At 38.2% G+C, this 14,763-nt stretch overlaps 1 protein-coding gene across 8 annotated transcripts in view; it reads right to left on the bottom strand.

Annotated features, from left to right (window-relative positions):
- Positions 1-14,763, bottom strand: part of VPS13B (vacuolar protein sorting 13 homolog B) — a 410,907-nt gene that overhangs the window by 45,169 nt on the left and 350,975 nt on the right. For all 8 annotated transcript variants that reach the window (XM_090137834.1, XM_031591056.2, XM_090137833.1 and 5 more), the window contains 3 exons: positions 10,146-10,327; positions 8,011-8,360; positions 1,929-2,090 (listed from right to left, as the gene is read on the bottom strand). In XM_090137834.1, the coding sequence (XP_089993960.1) occupies positions 1,929-2,090; positions 8,011-8,360; positions 10,146-10,327 (694 nt within the window). The remainder of the gene's footprint in view (positions 1-1,928; positions 2,091-8,010; positions 8,361-10,145; positions 10,328-14,763) is intronic.

Genomic DNA, 14,763 nt, shown 5'->3' with positions numbered 1-14,763 from the left:
CACTGTGTCTCAAAAGGAAGAGTGAATATTTGAAAAATGAATCTTAGGTTCTTTCTGTCACTTTATCCATGCCCTAGTGTGTGACTTGGTTTTCTTCTGGACTTTTTCACCTTTCATTTTATTTAATATGAAACTTGCATAGTAGTCATGAAAACTCAATGTTTCACACGCTCAAGTCTGTGCCCCAAAGGATAAGCTGAACATCAATGTTTTATTGGATGGCTAATAAAATACGCAGTGCTGTGGTCGTTGGCAGCTGGGCTGCAAGTGACATAAAGCATTAGTAACATGCTACAGTTTTACTCTTCTACTTTTCACTTTCAGATAATCAACCTTTCCAAAATTCTCCAGGTTGCACTATCATAATGAAGTACATCATTACTCGAATCCACTATCATCAGAAGCATACCACTAGTAGAATAAGAATGATGATCAAAATAAGATTCCCCCAGCCTGGACAATCTTAGCCAGGAAACGGATAAGAAAAATTAAGTGGAAAGTCTTACTGAGTTCTGTTTTTATTTATAATTGCTATAAGAATTTTCTTCTCTTTCCACGCGTTTATTAGAAGTTTAACTATTTTTTGCTACAAGAGCAATTGATGATTGGTTATAAAAAACGGATCGCATTTTGCTGGCTTTCTAAGACAAGCCCTGTTGTTCCTTCTCCTTTACCTGACTGCAAGCAGCTCTGTCAGTTGTAACCCAAATGCCAGTGAGTACTGTCAGCTGGTGAAGGGGGATCCTGCCTCTCCCTCTGACCCACGCCAGAGCAGAGCACAGTCACCCATTTGGGTTGACAAGAAATGAACAGAGCTCCAGTTTCCCAACAAATCTCTGAAGGCACACTGAGTTAATAGGAAATCCCCTGTCAGTGGGGTTGAAATGGCCCATTATTAGTCTGCCTTCAATTCTATGTACGCCTTAAGTGTTAACTGCAACTGTTTACTCTGGCTGAGTTTCCTTTGCATGGATTACAGCGTTCATGTAAAATTCAGTAGTTCTGCAGATCCACTGACATATGAACGAAAACCACAGTAAGTTTGTCATCTCTGTTTCCCAGTGAAACTTGAAACTCGTCGACAGTGGAAGTGGGCACAACTCCTGTTTAGAATTAACATACAAACTGCACCTTCTTTTTGATGTGTTAGGGCAGCTTCTTCCCAACGCTCTACAGGAGCTGGGAACCCAGAGCCACTACACTTCTAGATTCTGTAAAAGGATCAGTAACTCTTCAGTGCAGCACTACTGCTCAGCAGGAAGAAGTGGCACAGGTCTCTTGTGTGCCACTCAGCAGTAGATGGGTAAAGTAAAAAGAGAGAAGAAATGGTTTTGCTGCCCCATGAATATCTTCAAGTTGGTTTCATCAAAGTACTGATAATTTAAAATTATTTTGTTTTGGTTTCAGTGTTTATCCTAAAAAAAAAAAAAAAAAAAAGCAGATACTGCTTTATTTAAACTATGTAAGTGGGACATTTCTGATGATTTCAAATCTTCTCTAATGCAAACACATGCTGAGCTGGGAGATCTGTCCAGTTTGACCCTGTTCTGCAAACAATTTCAGTGAACAGATGCTTCTGGTAAAAACAATTCATTAAAAAAATTCCCCAAATCTCTAATGTACATCACAAAAAACAGACACTGATCACTTAGTTATAAAAACCTGGCAAGCAATCTTCTTTTGCTTTTTTTCAGAAGCTCCAGCTTCCACAAACTCTCAGTACTGCAGAAGGCTGTTGTGCACATGCAGATCCACCCCTTCTGGCTTTCCTCACTCTTTGTTTACCTTTTCCTTCTGATGCAGCCACAGTGTGTGGCTCCTGGAGGAACTGGAGCATTTCAGATGTTGAGACCTTGCAGAAAATCAATGCCTAAAGCCAGCAGTCAGCTTTAGCAATTGCTGCATTTGCAGGGCTGTTTGTGACATACCTGTGGGGACTTGTGAGAGCGCCAGCTGTACTGGTGACTGTGGAGACTAGCCAGCAAAATATTTTCATCGGTATCCACCTGGCCAAATCGCAGCGTCTCCTGTGTGTCATTACAGATCACAAAATGGCTGAAGACCAACTCCTCTGCCTCGGGGCATTGGTTCTGAAAGGAAAAGAATTTGAAAGCCAATAAGCATCAGATATATAGCGAGACATTTGGCAGCTGTCTGCCCAGTGGTGACTGCTACAACACAGAAATACTTCATGATCTCTTGCCATTAGCTTTGGTCTCAGAGTATTCTACCCTCAGCTAATCTAGTGCTCGGTTTGACGAAATGTATGAAAGAACACATTTAACTTCATTTGTTTGTAATGCAAATCTTTAACATTTAAAAGTAAAATTTCCAAACATGATCAAGATTTCTACGAAATTAATCTTGATGGGAAGAGGTGTGTCACAGAGGGCAGAGAGACACTACAGGCTGATGTGGAGACTATAGATAGACTTTAAAGAGGTTTCTCTGTGTTTGGCAGTTCCTCTCTCAGGCCAGGAGCTGCACTGCCTCTGCCCCAGCTGCCTTCTTTCCTTGAGATGCTGCTGTGGGTCAGGAGAAGATTCTCCCTCCAGATATTGCAATGCGTAGAAAAATAAATAAATACCAGGATCTACGGGGAGAGTATTTTCACAGCTCCACAAGGTTAGTTTGAAGATACATTCATAGTCCAATATATTTGATAGTCCAATATGAAAAATCAAAATGTATCACAAGTTTTAAAAGTATCTTATATTTCACAACAATCTTTCTCCTACCTACAGCATCCTTCCATCTCTCTCTTTCCACTTTTCATCTGGATGCTTGTTCAATCTGTTGAGACAATCCATGTGGTAGTCATAATATGATCTCAGTTGGATATCATCTCTTGTGTACTTCTGACCTGGTCACTACTGTGCTGGCACCTCACACTTATAAGCAACTATCTAGCAACCATAATAACTACTGTAAGAAAGCAATATTTGGACAGTCTTCATGCAATCTAATGGATATAGCATAAAGAATTCATGTTCTTGTGCTTTTCATTACCTCTCCTTGACCCATCTCTCCTTGCACACACTTTTGACAATGCTTTATTATTGGTTGGTTCCCTTCTCCCCACAATACAGCCCAGCTGCTCTCTTCTCATCCTTACTTCCTGTGACGTTTTCCCTAACTTATGAGATCTCTGTGGTCGTTGAGAGCTGATTCTATCTCCCCCCCTTGCTCTCTCAGTGGACCTTTTAAAAAGACATAATGAAGCTAGCACCTCCTCTGTCTATGATCATGTGGGTCTCTGGTTCTTTGATAACAACGTGGCTGAAAGCCTGCAGAAATTCAGAGATCAAAATAGAAAGAGAAAAATATTTCCTGATAGATCCCCATGGATCCATAGTTATTCATGAAAAACAGTTTGATACGTTGCTCACAGCACATTGCTGGGTGATATACATGTGATATACATTGAAGAGGTTTTCCAAAAAGTGAATGTGCAAAGTATGTCTAATTTAACATCCTTGAATGCACACTCAGTGATGTTACTAACATCAGAAGAATCTAAAGTGCATGTCTATGCACAGGTAGTGATTCCTTTTGTGACCAAATATCAAAACAGTCAGCTGTGAACATCTGTGCTGAAAAATATTCAGTCTGGTGTATCTGAGCATTAGAGTATATAGATTAAAGATTTTCTCCAAACCTCGAGAATTCTGCATAAGATCAGGTATCTCCTGTGGAAAAAACAATTAGCAGAACATATTCAAAATCCCACTTTTTCAAAGCAGTAAAACTCATTACAGAGCTTACGTCTGTATCATATGCAGTAGCAGACTGAAGCATGCTAAAGGCTGACATTTACAGTGCCACTTCAGAATGCACAGTTTATTTTGGCATTTTCTAGTGGTGGATCTATGTCTTTTTACTGTCAAGCTGCCATACCCACATACCCATAAGTCTACCACAAATATATTTTCCTGTTACAGCTTTGCAAAATGTTCTTTTAAAAAGGGAGGATTTACTATCCATAGGGCTCAGCATGTTGTTATAGTCAAACCTAGATGCAACCCTAGGGAATTTAAGAAAACTGCTTTACTCTAATAGATTTTTCTCACTGATTATGCACAGAAAAAAAATAAGATGACAAACTTTTCTTTTACCTGAATGTAACTGTGAAACCAAGTTAGCACATACTGTAGGTTCTTGCAGTTTTTAAAGTGAAGAGGGAATATATATAGTAACCTTAATTTTCCGTCTTGAGCTTTTGGCATGCATAGAACTCCTCACTTGTACTGGGGGAATACGGTCACACCAGGAATTATTAGTACATTTGTGTACTTTTTGGTGCTGATGAATGACTGCATCATTAGCCTTAAATGTGATACTTGCTACTAGAATCCACAGCTTTTAACAGCAACATGTCTCAGAATCAGTAACAGAGATATTTCAAGCTCCATTTTGTAACAGTCCCAGAGTTTTAACCAAGGAAACACCAAGTTTTGCAAAACAGGGAGTTGCTCTGTGGTGCAAGGCTTAAGAGGCAGCTGATGATGTTTCAAGTCTTGATATTAACAGCTGACTAAAGGATTAGCAAGGAAACTTGGGGATCCCTTAGCTCAGTGCAACAGCAATGTGTTATGCAGGCTGGGCTCTAGGTAACTCTTATTTTCCTTGCAGTAAACGAGGGAGATTTTCCTCTGGCAGAGTACCACCCATGCTTTTCAGTCCCTGATGCATCCGTCATAAAAAACTGCACCCCAAAGTTGCTGCTGAAGTCTGGCAGTAGAAACTTCTAGGGTGGGCAGAAAAGGACAAAAAAACCCCAACAAAACAACAACAAAAAAAACATCAGAAAAAGAACAGAATGAAGGAATATTGATTGATAAAAGGGAATGTAAAGAAACCAGATGTAATAAAAATAAACAGAACTGAGCCATTTTCGTGGCAGTGATGATGAAGGGTGGAATGACGACACCAGGAGCTGAAAACACCTACGTCTGAATTAAGAAAAAAAAAAAGCCCTCCCTGAATTAAAACTGCAAATCAAAAGAATCAGCAAAAGATCTACAGCTTGAATCAGATAAAGATTAGGGTCAGTACCTAGGGGATAATTTCCTGCCCCTCTTTAGATCATTTTTCAGCTGTTCTTTTCTCTCTGAGAGGCCTGGAAAGTGTCTCTCATTTATTGGGCTTTCAAATATTTTGTGAATTCTACTTGGTGAGAGGAAAAACACCCCCCACAATACTAGCCACCAGGCTTTGCCTGTCTTGGGGCTTTCTGCTCACGTCTCAGCTCACAGCTATTTCAAAGTGTTTCTGGATCTGGAAACAAACCATAAAAGCCTAGGCCTCTTTATGTGCACAAAGTTATTTTCTCTGTGTGCTTCACAAGCTACCGAAGACTTGCACAAGCACACATGCTCTCTCTCTCTCCTGTATTTCCCACTGTTTTTTAAAGGACACAAGGCCTCCAGCAATTTCTTATTCCAAAGTTCCTCTGAGAGAAAAAAAACATTTTTCTTCCTATTCTTTAAACTTCAGTGTAACTTCATTCTCAGCTAGAACTGTACACTGAAGCTACGTGCAAGTTTTCTCTACCGGCTTCCTTTACTCTTTGTGCTTGTGGTGGAAAGACAAGGAAACTCCTTGATCACAGGTGTCATTTTGATGGATCCCAGCTCGTTAAGAAAACTTATGCAACTGCTAACAGAAAGGTTAAGGACCACGCAGATCTCAAGGAAAAGAAGTCCTAGTGGTTGAAAGCAGCAGGTTTAAAACAGGAGCTTTTACAACTTCGGAGGGGTTTAGGAAAACATTTACACTGGGAGACCACAAAGGAATAGTTTTTCCTCAGGAATACTCGCTTTGCGCCATACCTGGGGAGCTGTTTTCTCAGCTGACCCCGCGTCTCCAGATATCATAAAGCACTAATGCCGTAAAACCATTTGTGAAGGCTTGAAGTCCCAAACAAGGGGAGTGAATGAAAAAAAACAACAACAAACAAACCCCACACTGTATGTTGACAGAGACATGCATTTTCTATTTCACTTGGCTATTAAAATAATAAAACCAACCAATAACAACCTTCAACTTCCCCACCCAATTACTTGATTGATAAAACTGTTACATGGCTATTGCCTTTGGCATGCATTAGCCTGGTATGGCTCGTATTTAAATAGAGATTCAAGTGAAATATGTCAAAAAGGGAAACTGTTTTTAAAAAGTGCTAATCCTCTCAGATTTTCAGCATGTGACTTAGAAACATAAGTGAGTTTTATGTCTGGTGTTTTTTAGGCTTAATCTACTTTCAAAATATTCATTACTTAAAGAAAAATTAGTCCATATCTAGGAAACAAAGACATTGACAGAGGCTTCTGTTAATCTCGAACTCTTGACCTTAAGGTGCAGGGCCAAATTGTTTCATGCTTCATCTGCCTGTCCACTGACTACAGCATCACTTGTTTCTGATATTAATCCAGCAAAAAATATGTGGAGAATTCAAATAACCCTTCCTGCTGATTAAATTCCTAGTTTCTAGCTGGCAGCATTTGTATCGTATTTTGTGTGAACAGCAGACATGAAACTATGCTTATCGTTGCAAAATTCATTCCTTCCCTAGGCAGAGCTCCCCTATGCACCAACCTGGAGGCAGAGCCACATACAAAACGTCTTGGTAACAATTAATTTAACAAGCCATTTTGAACCCACTTGTGTGTTAACTGTTCCCTAATTTCAAAGCAGTGCGAGTTTTTAATCTCAAATACTCAGGGCTCGATACCCACCACATCAGAACATGGTGGCAAGTACCCTTGACGTGAGAGGAAACGAGAAAATTACAGCAACAATTACAGAAGTATATCCTCCTGTGGCTCATGTTAACATTGCCAAATCCGTGTATAAATCAGTACCAACTATTCATAGAATGTACCTGTCAGCAATATACTATGCGACATATGGCTTTACTTAATCAAATATACAATTCCATTTTTTTTCAACTCTGAATATTCCTTCAAGGCACAGAGTAGTCAGTCGCTCATTCACACTGTGATGTGGTTTAAAACATTTAAATATTTATGCACCATATTTTATTTATATGTATAACTATGTCTGAGAGACCTTTTTTTCCCATCCAAAGAGGAAACTGACCTTTCTGAAGGCCATTTTGCAGTAGTTGCCACACATGTCTTAGATGAGGGACTGGTTCTAAGTCAGTTATATTTTGGCTTTAAATAGCCTACCAAGGACCCTTTTCTACTTTCTATGTTTGTTTTTTATTAAAAGCATTGTTCAAAATATGACAAAAAACAGAAATTGGAGCTACAAAGATTTTTGTTCACATTGATATTTGAGCCAGCTGTAAAGATTTAAATCACACTAGATCTTGTTTTATGAATGTCCTTTTGCAACAAGAAAACCATGGAATGCCCTTAAAAAAGAATTTTTTGATATAAAACAGATGTTTTATCCTTTTTTGGGGGCTTTGTTATTGTAGTGCCATGATAGGTAATTAATTCCCAGGCTCCACATAGGTCTTCAAGCAGGATGAAGAGAATGATTTGATTTCAAGGCTATAGTGGAATAAGGGAATTACAGGCCTTCAAGGGGTCATTGCAGAAGCAAGGTTCTTTATGCTGGGACGGGCTTCAGCCATTAATGCTGCTTGTAGAGAATGTAATGTGAAACTAGTGCTGAACTTCAATATGGATAGAAGTAGTAGCTGGAAACAATATGCTCTACCACTTAAAAGTGAGCTGTGCTTACTTGCACCACTCACCTTTTCATATATTAACAGAATGCTACACATTTCAAGACCAAGATTCTGATTAGTTTGATACAAATCCATGCAATTTCACCAAAACTCAAGCTGTTTGGGCTACATTTAGCAATCCGTGCCTACTAATTTTCACTGCTACCATGAAACACTGAGTATAAATTAAAGATTTTGTATCTTGAACTTCTTTAAATGAATTCAGTTGGTATCCTCATTTGCAATTAAATTGATCACATTAGCTAATATATATCTATATATATTTTCACTCTATTGGATTTGCATACCTGCTGCCAAGCTTGAATTGCTGTATTTAGAGAATGAATTGCATATTGGCCAAAAAGGATCAAAATGGGGTCCACCATTATTGTGCAGTCCAACAGCCTTCCTCCTGTGCCACCAGAAATAGCAATCTGCCCCCAGATTTTGAAAGGCTTTACAACACTCTGCATAGTCACATTTCGGCATTCCAGAAGTTTACAGTCAGCTTGTGTGGAAAATTGGAGCTCCTGGAACACTGACTCATCACTCCACTGACGAAGATAAACATGGGGCTCATCAAAGGAAATTATCATGTATTCTAGCTCAGATGGCATATTCTTATCAGATAAAAATGGCTGAAGAAACTTTGGTGGTGCTGAAAGGCAAAAGAACAAACAAGACTTCAGTAGAACATCCCTACTGCCACATCATGTATGGTTTTGCAAATTATTTTTAATGGCATGTACATATGATGAAAACAAGTGAAGAGTGCAGGCATTATTGAAATCCGAAAAGAATCCTGTTCACACCATTTTTTAGACTTAAAATAGTACTACAATTAATAGTAGCTGTGAAAAACAGGAATTGTAAATTAAAATTGTCTCATGCTAGAGATCCACCAGCCAAACTCTTTTACCTGCAAATCACGCAATACATCGAATTGTCACCTATTCGCAGCAAAGACAATATTAGCTATGGCAGATGCACATGAAGTTCCATACATAGCTCATTATGAATACAATAAAAATCAGCAATATAACATTTGTTGCAATGTGATTGTGCAGGCTAATGGGCTCCACAATGAAAAATGTCTTCGGAGCAACTATAGAGTGATTAAGAGCACAAACATACTGAGATGCAACGTATTAACCCATAATACTAAAAGTTAAACAAAACAGCATCCTGAGACTGAAGTATGAGAAATATATCATTAAAAAGATTTCATTGTGTTCACTGCAGTCTCAGTCTGGCAAAGTGCTGAGCGCTGTGGCAGCAGACACTGCAAAGCACGTACTCTGCTTTGTAACATTAAGTATGCGAGTATTTCCATTGATGCTATTATTTATATTGCTAGAACAACTCATATGCTTAAAATTAGCATATACTCAAATGCTCTACAGATTTGGAACCAAAACACTCATCACTTTCCAGGATCAAGCCCAATTATACTATAAAAGTGTAATGGATACAATAAGCGTCGTGCTTCCTTCGTGTATAACAGCATAGCAGAGCCTCAAATCTCAAGGTCTTTAGGTGCTATAACAACAGCAACAGCACCATCAGCATAAATTCAGTTGCTGCTGGGGAAAAAAAAAAAAAAAAGAAAGAAAGAAACAGCTGGGTTTGATTTTAATCCGATTTTTTGCTTTTTCCAGCATATGCAATTTTAAAGAACGGACATCTGGAAACAGAGTGCAATAGTGAGGAAGATTATGTACTGATAGAGGTAGCCGATAGACAAGTAATTACTTGCTAGATGTTGAGAGTCAGGTTCAGTATGATTTGATAATAGTAGTAGCAAAAAAAAAACCAAAAAATGATTCCTAAACAAAGCTGGTCCTGTCAAAATTATCTAAGATATTTGCTCATCTTCCATGGAAAGCATTTCTGGCATTTGAAAATCGGACAATAATCTAAAGATCTCTAGGAATGTATTTGCCATTAAGGCAATGACAGAGTGCACTGAACAAAAACAGATGTAGATCCAAAAGTGATCATAATTGAAATAACAGTTAAATCTGCAGTTCTCAGAGCTCTTCCAAGGAATTCTTACTAAGGGGGTTGCAAAGTCTTCAGTTATTTTAATAGTACTGTTAATATACTGGAAAATTTAGAAGATCAAATTCGTCCAGTAAGATGGCTCAAAAATGAAGTGGCACCTGCTGCTACTAATCAGACTAAGAAAACTGGACTGCTTCTACAGTTACCCATTCCTGAGGGAGGAAGGGGGCCGATCAGCCAGCCGCACTGCTTATGAAATGTATTTGCTCAGTGCACAGAACAGAAATCATGAGTTTTACCCTGAAGTCGGATAGCTGTTGGTGATAATTTATTTCAAGAATGGGAAATGGGGACTACAGAGAGCAAAGTGATGATTAAGCAGTACATATGAACTATATGCTTTAATTACTCTGGTTGTTCTGCATGAAGGAGTACATACCTGTGCCTAGTTGATCAAGATGATGGCAGAGGTGGACTTCCAAGAAAGAAAATTGGATCAACACACTAAGTGATGGCACAAACCAAGGGGTAAAACAGGAGTCAACTCTAGTACAGGCTGCTAATGCAGTAGGAGTTACAAGCTGATCGCATGCACTTTGTGAGCCAGATTCACTTTCTGAGCTGTGGAAGGCAGATAACAAAGAGGTGGTTCAGCATATGCAGGATTTTATCACTTTACAGTAGGTCTTGTACATGTGCCATGCTGGTTTTCTGACATAGCCAATGTCATCATTCTGTTTCATAATTAACTGCTAATGTCAGTTTATGTATTTTTTTTCCCTAGGAGATCATGATAGGCAAGACTACAATCCAACAATGCTTCTTGCATCACAGTGAACTTCCAATTTACTGACTCAACACATGGATCACTGAAATGAAGCATATTTACAGAAAATAAAAATGAAAGAAGTTTAACAAAGTATATCACCATTATTAGTGCTATGAAAATGATCTGAAAGTTAATCTGGCCAAGATAAGGTTTTTTTTTACCTTTGATTTTAAGGAAACCTACTCACAGCCACATAACTATCTTTATGCTTAAGCCCTGCCCCTGTCAATTTTCTTTCCATTACCCTTCTCATTCTACAGTTATCATTTAAAAAGAATCTCTGACTGTTATACGCTCATCCCAGAGCCTTCTACTAACACCTATTACAACATATTTACTATACATTTAAATGCCATCTCACTGATTTTTTTTTCCTTGTAGTGTTCCTGACCCCATGAATATTTCCAAGCATTATCTTTCATCCCCTTGAGAGAAACTAAAACTACATTACAATTCTATAGGTTGCTAAGACACCACTGAAGTACAAATAAACTTTCTAATTTAAGCCAAATCCATCCTTAATGTTTCTCATTCTCATTCCCTATGCAATTTAGCACTAGAGTTTTCATTTAAAAGCATAGACTTGATTTAAGACCTGAAAATAAAATAAACTGAACAAAGGATTAACTACAGCCTGTTTATTATTTTTCCAGAAAATAATTAGCTTTTATAAAGTGCCATTTAGAGACAAGACTACCATTAACATTTTAAAGATATTTTAAATTCAGAGAGCAGTTTTCAAATCAGCATGTTTTATGATTTTAGGACCAAATTCTTCATAATTCCTGTGTGTCTGCAACATTATACATAAATATGTAGGTACTCAAAATGCTCATTTCACACATAAATGTGTGGAAGCCCATGGGTAAGTTTATCAGTACTTATTTTGTGTTACAATAACTACCTTGTATGGCTTTTAATATCATAAATGAGATTAAATACAGCATTAGATTTGAGTACGTAACATATGTAGCAGTGAACTCAAATAAAGATAAGCTAGTTATCAAAGTGTCGTGGCAGGACATAAAGAATGGACAAAATCAAAGCATGCTTTGGGTTGGAAGGGACATAAAAAAACACCTCAATCCAAATCTCCTGCCCAAAGCCCCATCCAGCCTGGTCTTGAGGAGTTCTAAAGATGGGGCACCCACAGTTTCTCTGGTGTGGATGTACTATAGTACGAGCACTAATATCATAGAGGTAGATCTGATTGTGCAATCAAAATTCGTGCTTCTAATGATATAACAACAGAGAAAATCTCACATTCTCATGGCTGTTCTAGAGCTACAAAATGCACTGTGGACAGTCCACCTTTGTTCAGTTGGGGAAAAAAGGAAATGTGCTGCATTTGGCACAGCGTGCCGTAGGAGGGGTGCAGCAAAAGTAGAGGAAATTCTAAATAAAACTGATCTGACTTTAATAACATCAATTTATTTTTATTATCTTTAAGTATCACAGTTTTAGAAATGGAAAATAGCTATGTTTGAAGTCATGAGATATTAAAAAGTATGATAATTTTACATCATGCAAAGCAGTTCAAACTAACTATATGGCAACTGAGAACAATGACCTGCTATATTCTTGCTATTTTAAGAGTGGAATTTTAAAACCCAAACTGTTATTTGTGATGAAACCACAACATGGGAAAATATCCACTGTGAAGAAGAAGAGAAAGAGACTATACAAATGTATAAAACATTTTGTAATGTAACCCATTTAAACAAAGAACGATAAGCTATTCTCAACCAAACTGGGAAGTGGCTTTTGTGTCTCATCAACCAAACAGAGTCCTAAATATAAGCCATTATGATTACAACTTGCTAGCTCTGCAAAATGACAACACAATCTATAAAAACAATTTATTCCATGATAATTTCCTTTTAATTCTCTATTTTAAGGATTTCCATGAATCATCATTTATGCCATAATTGATTCTTTCCATAGACACTATACTAAATCCCAAAGGGGATGGTAAATTATTTCACTTACGTTTTCAAATGTATTCATTCATTGAATAAACATCCATGAATGTACATTTAACTCCATTTATTGAATAGTGAATGGTCTACCATATTCTTAAAAATAAACAACATACATATATGTATTATGTCCTTAGCCACATAGCTCCTTGATTTTTATACTTCTAATTACTTCCTGATCAATCTCAGAAAGAGCTTGCATACCACAGCGTTTGCATCATGACACTGTTGCACATTCCCATGTTCACTGTGGTTGATATTTCTTAGCCTGTCAGCTACTACTCAACATATCGGTTGGATTCACATCTTCTCACAAACCTTGTTTTCCTGTCACACACAAATCTCATATTTTATGACTGATGTTAGGAATCAGTAATGAAGTACTTAAAACACAAGGATCTACTCTCTAGTATTAATAATTAGCATATCGTAAAGGTTAGAACAAAAAAACTCTGCAGAATTTGAGGGAAAAATATTGTCATTGTGCAGCAGCTGTGTGCATATGGCAGCTGTTAGAGTCTGACCAAAATTGAGGATCAAACTAAAAAAATAAACTTCAATGATGACTAAGCATTTTTATACTTCACCATTAATAGCAATTAAATTTACTGATCAGTCACACAGAATCACACAGAATCACAGAATGACCTGGGTTGGAGGGGACCTCAAGGATCATGTAGTTCCAACCCCCCTGCCTAGCAGGGCCACCAAACATACACCTTTACTAGATCAGGTTGCCCAGAGCCTCGTCCAACCTGGTCTTGAACACCTCCAAGGACGGGGCATCAACAACATCCCTGGGCAGCCTGTTCCAGGACCTAACCACCCTCCTAGTAAAAAACTTCCCCCTAACATCCAACCTAAATCTTCCCTCTTTTAACTTAAAACCATTTCCCCGTGTCCTGCTATTATCAGCCCTTATGAAGAGTTTACTCCCCTCCTGGGAGTAAGTTCCCTTCAGATATTGAAAGGCTGCAATGAGGTCGCCCCGCAACCTTCTCTTCTCCAGGCTGAACAGTCATACAGCTATAGCATGTAATTAACATCAAATCATAATGAGTACACAGGCAAACCAAGATTCAACTTTTATACAGCCTTTGCTTCTTGCTCTCAGTTGCAGACCTCTCTGCCCTGAAGCTTCCTGGTCTAACAGTTGGCACTCGCCTTCATGGTTGTTCTCACAAGTATGTTAAGATCTCATGTTAAACATACTTGCTTGCTTTAGGAAGAAGCCTAACACTGGATGTATACTGGGACACAGGGCAGTCTCTCTCAAAAAGAAAAAGGTTTGGGATTTTTTTTGTGAAATTGAATAGAGGATAAATTTTAGGATTCTTGATCACATCCTCGTAGCAATATGTTCATATGATGAAGACAGAGTCATAGCTTCAGCAAAGTTACTGTCAACATGGACTTTTTATCCTTCTAGGGGTCTAGAAAGACTGGCCTTCTTTGCAATTCTGTGATATCTATCACCATCTCCTAAACCATATTTCTCTTTATTGGACTTGGTCCTTTGAGGCTTAACTCTTCCATAAATTTATTCATTTATTTAGACGTAATTTCATGTATTTCAGTGGTTGTGAATCCAGGTCAGCGATGTGAAACTGGCATTATTGGCTCTAACTCCAAGAAAAAGATAGTGTGCCTCTAACACCACAGGTCAAAGTTTCATCTCTGAGAAACAACTGCTCTTTTCCTCACCCATTAAGTTACTCTGAGAAGGCTCACTCAGACTCATCAGGATTACTTCTTACACATCAGTCCATCCTTAAGGAAGCTTGCAGTGCAGCCTTGTTTGAAGTTCATATATTGAGAGATTGAATTTCTACCCAAAACTGCTGCTGAAGCTGTGAACACAACCTTTTCATTTCTCTGACTGAAATTGAAGGCTTGCTTCATGCATCCCACAGGTTCCTAGCTTCCACAAGCAGTTCATCCTGATCCATATGAATCCTTAGATTCCTACTCTACTGTTAGCATATTTAGGTGTTAGCATATTTATAATCATAATATGATTATAAATTCATCAGGCCACCAAAAATACCCAAGCTAGTGAATCTGCTCTATACATGTGCCTAAGGAGCTGGTAGTTCAAGGCACCTTCCCACAAGTTCCCTCTTCTGTTTATTGATGTTCAAATGCTTCAGTGGTGTGCTGCATGCTTTTTGCTGCCTTCTTTCCTTCCTGCTTTCCCTATTCAGTGAGCTGTGTTTGCTTCAGTTTAAATCCTGTTCTGTCAGATGTGG

Source organism: Phasianus colchicus, chromosome 3 (assembly GCF_987193195.1).
Source record: "Phasianus colchicus chromosome 3, bPhaCol1.hap1.1, whole genome shotgun sequence".
NCBI classification, from domain to species: domain Eukaryota; kingdom Metazoa; phylum Chordata; class Aves; order Galliformes; family Phasianidae; genus Phasianus; species Phasianus colchicus.
This window is presented reverse-complemented; position numbering and strand designations above follow the sequence as displayed.